Source organism: Limulus polyphemus, unplaced genomic scaffold, assembly GCF_000517525.1.
Source record: "Limulus polyphemus unplaced genomic scaffold, Limulus_polyphemus-2.1.2 Scaffold11072, whole genome shotgun sequence".
Classification (NCBI taxonomy): domain Eukaryota; kingdom Metazoa; phylum Arthropoda; class Merostomata; order Xiphosura; family Limulidae; genus Limulus; species Limulus polyphemus.
In genome coordinates this window covers 8,282-16,192 of record NW_013676682.1, presented here as the reverse complement: position 1 = coordinate 16,192, position 7,911 = coordinate 8,282, and the positions used below count along the sequence as shown (strand labels likewise).

At 36.9% G+C, this 7,911-nt stretch overlaps 1 protein-coding gene across 4 annotated transcripts in view; it reads right to left on the bottom strand.

The window, feature by feature from the left end:
* Positions 1 to 917: 917 nt before the first annotated feature.
* LOC111083761 (rho GTPase-activating protein 29-like) overlaps positions 918 to 7,911 on the bottom strand; it is a 14,691-nt gene continuing 7,697 nt past the window's right edge. For 3 of the 4 annotated variants that reach the window (XM_022380444.1, XM_022380445.1, XM_022380443.1), the window contains exons 2-4: positions 5,960 to 6,014; positions 4,388 to 4,454; positions 918 to 1,099 (exon numbers count right to left, since the gene is read on the bottom strand). In XM_022380444.1, the coding sequence (XP_022236152.1) occupies positions 933 to 1,099; positions 4,388 to 4,454; positions 5,960 to 6,014 (289 nt within the window). In that variant the 3' untranslated portion in view covers positions 918 to 932. Of the gene's footprint in view, positions 1,100 to 4,387; positions 4,455 to 5,959; positions 6,015 to 7,090; positions 7,712 to 7,911 lie in introns of those variants that run through there. The other variant, XM_022380446.1, reaches the window with a different exon arrangement.

Genomic DNA, 7,911 nt, shown 5'->3' with positions numbered 1-7,911 from the left:
ACACACCGTTTCAACTTCAAAAACACGTAACTTTGTTACAAACAAACCAGTACAGATAAAAAACACACACACCGTTTCAACTTCAAGAACACGTAACTTTGTTACAAACAAACCAGTACAGATAAAAAATACACACACCGTTTCAACTTCAGGAACAAATAACTTTGTTACAAACAAACCAGTACAGATAAAAACACACACACACCGTTTCAACTTCAAAAACACGTAACTTTGTTACAAACAAACCAGTACAGATAAAAAACACACACACACCGTTTCAACTTCAAAAACACGTAACTTTGTTACAAACAAACCAGTACAGATAAAAAACACACACACCGTTTCAACCTCAAGAACACGTAACTTTGTTACAAACAAACCAGTACAGATAAAAAACACACACACACACACCGTTTCAACTTCAAGAACACGTAACTTTGTTACAAACAAACCAGTACAGATAAAAAACACACACACACAGTTTCAACCTCAAGAACACGTAACTTTGTTACAAACAAACCAGTACAGATAAAAAACACACACAGTTTCAACACACAGAATCAGTTAAGAAGTTCTAAAACCACGTGTTTCCTTTTCACACATTACGAATTAGTAACCATCTATATCCACCGATAACTCCAAATCATACAACTACGATCAACTGATCAAAAAAATCTATGTATCTCAAATAAACACTCCAGCCTAAATAATAACCTTTCAGATCTCTAAATTTGGATTAAATTGTGTTCTTAACTTTTGTAAAATGTACTATTTTCTTCCGCTCTGTATATTAAAACTTGTACTGTTTATTGTTATATAAATATTTTAACTACTGATGGAGTTCGTCGTGTTTTACCGTGGTCTTCAATTAAGTTCGTTTTCCTACTAATAAATCTATTGACTGATTATGAATGAAAATATACATGGTTTATTTAATCCCAAGACAGATACTGACCTAGACTAGTCTTTTTTTCCACATAACAAACAACATCTTTTGCGTACTTCGACCATAGCTTCGCTCGCCGTAAAGCGTGCGACACTCCATCCTCGGTGGCCAGAAGTTTGAGGTCGATATCCTCGGGTGAAAGGACTGGAGATTCTGTGAATGTAAAAGAACATGATACAGACGGGAGTAAACACGTGGACGTAAATGTCTGAAAACCTTTATGCAGATAAATGAATACATCTCTGATAGAAATTACACGTGTCAGAATACATTTACACACGGAAGTAAACATGTGGTCAACACTCAGAAGCGTAGCCAAGACTACAGAATGGGTGGACCTAAGCATGTGGTCAATACTCAGAAGCGTAGCCAAGACTACAGAATGGGTGGACCTAAACATGTGGTCAATACTCAGAAGCGTAGCCAAGACTACAGAATGGGTGGACCTAAACATGTGGTTAATACTCAGAAGCGTAGCCATGACTACAGAATGGGTGGACCTAAACATGTGGTCAATACTCAGAAGCGTAGCCATGACTACAGAATGGGTGGACCTAAACATGTGGTTAATACTCAGAAGCGTAGCCAGACTACAGAATGGGTGGACCTAAACATGTGGTCAATACTCAGAAGCGTAGTCAAGACTAGAGAATGGGTGGACCTAAACATGTGGTCAATACTCAGAAGCGTAGCCATGACTACAGAATAGGTGGACCTTTTCTTCTACACTTTGACCTGAATGTTAGAAGATAGGGGGCCTGACATTTTAGAATATTTAACTGACCCCTCCTGATCAATAAGTGTTAGATGAAAGTATCTATCCTTGTCTGGACACTTCAATTTTCTATGAAATATACTCTGAATTGACCTGGGGTGACAGGTCAAGACAGGCCCAAGTATCTATCCTTGTCTGGACACTTCAATTTTCTATGAAATATACTCTGAATTGACCTGGGGTGACAGGTCAAGACAGGCTCAAGTATCTATCCTTGTCTGGACACTTCAATTTTCTATGAAATATACTCTGAATTGACCTGGGGGACAGGTCAAGATAGGACCAGCATGGGCAGGTGATTAGGGTGCTTGACTCGCAATCTGAGGTTGTGGGTTCGAATCCCCGTCCCACCAAACATGCTCGCCCTTTCAACCGTAGGAGCGTTATAATGTGACAGTCAATCCCACTATTCGTTGGTAAAAGAGTAGCCCAAGAGTTGGCGGCGGTGGGTGGTGATGACTAGCTGCCTTCCCTCTAGTTTTACATTGCTAAATTTGGGTAACTAGCGCAGATAGCCCTCGTGTAGCTTTGCGCGAAATTCAAACCAAACAAAACCAGGTCAAGGCTGACCAATAATCTAAGATACATTTCATACGGGATTCTGTATTGTTTTAAGAATTTCCCTGGAATTTTGTGACATTTAATTTTACAAATGGAAACCATGAGAACATCGGTGGGGTGTAATGAGCAGTGCTTATACTAGTCAACAGTAATAGTGTTTACTTGCAACAGTATTTTCTGAACTTAAAAATAAATATAAAAAATAAGAAAAACTTGTTCGAAATGTGCTTCACTATTTGCGTTTATATTAACAACCAATCTTCCATTTTTAGTTCTTTATTAGTTTTAAGGATCAATACAACACAAACAACAAACCTTTACAACACTACTAACAGTCTTAAGTAAACCTATAAGGTCAAAATTAACTCCGGATTTAAATCGGATAAACCTGGTAATATTTTTTTGAAAAAGCAGGAAATATCTGCTAAAAACCAAAAATAAAGAACCTCAATTACTTGAACTACGAATTCACGAATAAATGTTTCGAAAATCCTTTGGTTCATATTTAATATCTACACCTGATTTCTGGGTAGGCCTTTAGACGTTACGATTAGTATTCAGAATATTAGTGTGAAAAGTTAGGCTTAGTATGTAGGATACTATTGTGGAATACTAGGCCTAGTGTTCAGTGTATTATTGTGGGCCGTTAAGCTTAGGATTCGGGGTATTATTCTCGATTGTTAGGCTTAGGAGTTAGGACAATGTCCATCAGAAAGTCGGTCGTATAGTCAGCATATGTAATTCACGAAAAACAGTAAGTGTTGTGTCTGTTATTTGTCCAGAAAATGTATCTAAAAGAAGTGACACGTGTTGTCTGTATAACATCAAACCAGGCAGAAGTTAAATAAATCGCCGAGTTATGAGCTACTTCGAATGAGTAAGGCTAGGCTTACATGTTTATATGGATCAAGTGAAAAGTTTGTTCTACTATGTAAAAGTAAAAAAAGGAAAGGAAAACACGTGAACAGAACATGCAAAGAATTCAAACCATGTACACCCCTCCCATACTTCGGCCTTGAAAAGGAAGTACAGAAAATTCCAACCTCAAAAATATAGTGTCAAACACTTGTGATATATTCCTTTTGCGAGCAACGCTAACACTTGTTTCACGACTGCCCCGATGAAATTCTATTGAAAATAAGTTAATTCTTAGAATTTCGATTTCCCTTGACCAAATTAGTGAACATCATCAACCTCCATAAAAGTTTTATATTCGGGCAAACCAACAAATCTGTGGCAGGAATTTAGGTTTAAAAGCTTTCAAGCCTCAAAAAAGATCTTGGAGCCTGAAAGTGAAAGACAACCCTGCTTCTCTTCACCTTTTATTTTCAATATTTTAAGGAAAAATGAGATAAAAATGGCAAATCCGTTCTTCGGAAATACTGTTTTTAACTTTCTTGTTAACCTTAACAAACAGTCAGTGTATATAGCACACAAAACTTTCTATATATCACATCAAATACGACTATACATACAATTTAAAAACAACAACAACAAACGTTTTTAAACACCACCAAATCTTTCACAAGAAATAGAAAAAATATATATAGTACATGATTTTTTTGTTGAAATTTTAGTCTCGAACATTCCATTCGTTACAAATACAATAAGGCAATGGTTTAAAAATAAGTCGGTTCTGTTAAACTTTTTTGTTTGTAGTGAAGCACAAAGCTACACAATGAGCTATTTGGGCTGCGGCCCCCCAGGTATCGAACCCCGGATTTTAGAATTGTACGAAAAACTTTCTATGGTGACCCAATACCTAAAAATCCAATATGTTTTATTTGCTGAGCATATTTGGTAAGGTTTGTTTGTTTATAATTAAGTACAAAGCTACACAAAGGGCTATCTGTGCTCTGCCCACCATGGGTATCGAAACCCGTTGTAAGTCCGCTGTGCCACTGGGGGGAGGGCGCATATTTGGTAAGAAAATGTTATGAATATTTATATGTTTTGTTTCCTTTTTTATGATTAATACACAGGTTTAGTTAACAAAGGATTAATTTTAATTTCAGATTTCATTTTATCAAAATGAAATTAGGATTTACAGTTTACATTTGATGGTATCAACTACACTAAAAAAAACATTAAATAATTCAACTCACTTGGTCCTTTTTCTTGTGAGTACACTTGATTAGAAACACCACCAGAGGACAAAAGATTTTCGGACGACTGTACGAGAAGACAAATAATTAAATATTAGTTGAAATGATTGTTTACACAAGTTCAGCTTTACCTTAAATCAAAATTTCCATTTTAAATCTTTAAGTTAAGTTCCTGAATAAGATTATAAAACAACACAACTAGTTACATTAGTTGTGACGTAACACAGTTTATAGTGAACAAATTTATTAGAATATCGCAGTTGTTATGGCAACTACACACGTTTTTTTTTGTACAGAATAATACTGTATGAAACTTCGTTATCAGCATACACGTTGTTATTCCTTTGCACATTGTTCTTTATCAGTTCAGAGGTGTAGCGCTGCCTGAGATTGGAGCTGAGTGTCGACACTTCAAAACTAAATATATAAAACAAGTTATTCACTTTACATTCTCATAAAACACTATGGCTGTTAGTAATCGCCCGTGTTCACTGGTACAGTTTTCTCAAACCGCCCAGCACAAACACACACACTATCACTCTCCCTCAGGAGCTGGCGTAAGGCACCGTGAGACCGTTCCAACTCAAGAGTATGTGTCAGAATGTTGAAATGGTTTTCTGCCATACGTCACATGGTTATTATTATATACATGAATATGGTATTAAAACACTTAATAAAGTAAATTTTACAGTTGTGTTTATTAAAACGTGCACACTTTTAAAAGGTTTATTATTCACATAATATACAACAAAGGTCGCTTGTTATAATTGTTCGTGTTGGCAAGACACGAGTTAAAACAGTGCTTTGTTATTTTCACTGTAGTGTAGTAAAATATACGTAACACTTCCATCGACAAATGGAAAACAAGATTGTCAAGGGTCATTGTACAATTAGAGTAGGTTGATAAAACCTCTTAACATAAATAAAACCCGATATACACATACACAGGCTCGTATATATATATATAGAACGCAGTAAAGATGCACGTATTTATCTATATTGATATACAGGGTAACCCTAAAGAAACACGAGTTTCACAACACGTACAGAAGTATCTCGTTTCCTGACAGCTATATATTAATTAGATAACATACTGTAAAGGTAAATAGGAATAGAGAAAATCAGTTAGAAGGTATTTATTTCCTTGTTTGAACTGGTGCTCGTGACACACACGTTCTGAGAACATCAAGCTAACCCGGAAGGTGAGAAAGAGAATAATATTACGTGGAAGGTTAGAAAGAGAAGAAACGTACCCGGAAGGTTAAAGTGAGAGGAAACTTGCCCAGAAGGTTATAAAGAGAAGAATTATATCCGGAAAGTTAGGAAGAGACGAAACATACCCAGGAGGTTAAAGGGAGATGAAACTTACCCAGGAGGTTATAAAGAGAAGAATTATATCCGGAAAGTTAGGAAGAGATGAAACTTACCCAGGAGATTAAAGGGAGATGAAACTTACCCGGAAGGTTAAAGGGAGATGAAACTTACCCGGAAGGTTAGAAAGAGATGAAACTTACCCAGGAGGTTAAAGGGAGATGAAACTTACCCGGAAGGTTTGAAAGAGACGAAACCTACCTCGTCTTTTTGAGATTGCCGAGAATCTAAATCACCCATGATGTAGTCCGAAACTCTGTGGATAAACAAAGAAACGTGTTTACTGAAATTATACTCCACACAGATCTACGAAGTGTTTACTACACAGTCAAATAATATTAGTTTACAAGGTGAAAAAAACAACAAAAACATTATACTCTTGCCAATTTGAAGTCAAATCTCTGGTATATGTTTACCCAAAATTAAACACGCGTAAAAACCTTTATTTATAAGAGTACCAGTTGGTAAGGAGAAACCCAAGAGTTGGCGGTGGGTAATGTTGACTAGTTGCCTTCCCTCTAGTCTATCACTTCAATACTAGGGGCGGCTAGTGCAGATAGCCCTCACATAGCTTTGCGTGAAATCCAACAAACCTAATAAACAGGACTCTGTCGTGAGCTATACCATGGTAACAAACAAGACTGTCGTGAGCTATACCATGCTAACAAGCAAGACTGTCTTGGGCTATATCATGGTAACAAACAAGACTGTCGTGAGCTATACCATGGTAACAAACAAGACTGTCGTGAGCTATACCATGGTAACAAACCTAACAAACAAGACTGTGTCGTGATCTATACCATGGTAACAAACCTAACAAACAAGACTCTGTTTGAGCTATACCATGGTAACAAACAAGACTGTCTTGGGCTATACCATGGTAACAAACAAGACTGTCGTGAGCTATACCATGGTAACAAACCTAACAAACAAGACTCTGTCGTGAGCTATACCATGGTAACAAACAAGACTGTCTTGGGCTATATCATGGTAACAAACAAGACTGTCTTGGGCTATACCATGGTAACAAACAAGACTCTGTCGTGAGCTATACCATGGTAACAAACAAGACTGTCTGAGCTATACCATGTAACAAACAAGACTGTCGTGAGCTATACCATGGTAACAAACAAGACTGTCGTGAGCTGTCGTGATCTATACCATGGTAATTAGGGATCGAGTCTATACTTTATGAAGAATATTGACTATTACCTTTTGTAAAACTGAATAAACCCTGTATAAAATCACGGACAATACATACGACATACATATAAAATAAATAAATATATTTAATGGTACCAAGGAAATTATTACGAAGATATTTTGCCTCACCCTGTATTTAGCTTCCTTCAATCATCGTTAACTGTACAATGAAATACATGAAACATGCATACTGAACAGCTAAAGTAAATAAAATATTAGAGAACACCAAGTTGTAAACTACAACTTCATCGTAAACCCGAGTGTAACGTAGAGTCGTTCAAAAACAAGGGTCGTAACCTCTGTATGGTTGATGTTTTCATTTAAAGCTCATATTCGTGCGGGGGTATACGAAGGTTAGGCCTGATCGGATTCAGTAAACAGTTGCGTGCCATGTCGACACCAGAGGTCAAGTGTTTAAGTCATTCCAAATATTCAATTGAGATCCTTGGGCACAGAGAGAGAGAGAGAAGAATTAAGAACAATAACGTCATAACGACAAGTTATTTCGTCACATGCGTCGTATCACGTGCACAAGCAATACCGATCGTTCTCGACGATAGCTTCACGAGATATTCACGCACGCACACACCAACTGAAGGGTGTAATTTACACACAAGATCAATGCACGTGCTAGTTTACTATATCCTTTAATTCGATATTATAAAATATCAAAGATAACATTCAAAATTATGTCACAAGCAAACTATGCGTCTAACTTGTACACCCACTTTTCACCGTGTATTCCAATCATTTCAGTAACTTTACTGCGACATAAAATACTCCACTGAATCTAAATCTTATACAGCGTACTCCTGATTCTACACAACCCCCGATACACGAGTAACCTTCATGTTTACATATAGCGTACTCCTGATTCTACACAACCCCCGATACACGAGTAACCTTCATGTTTACATATAGCGTACTCCTGATTCTACACAACCCCCGAT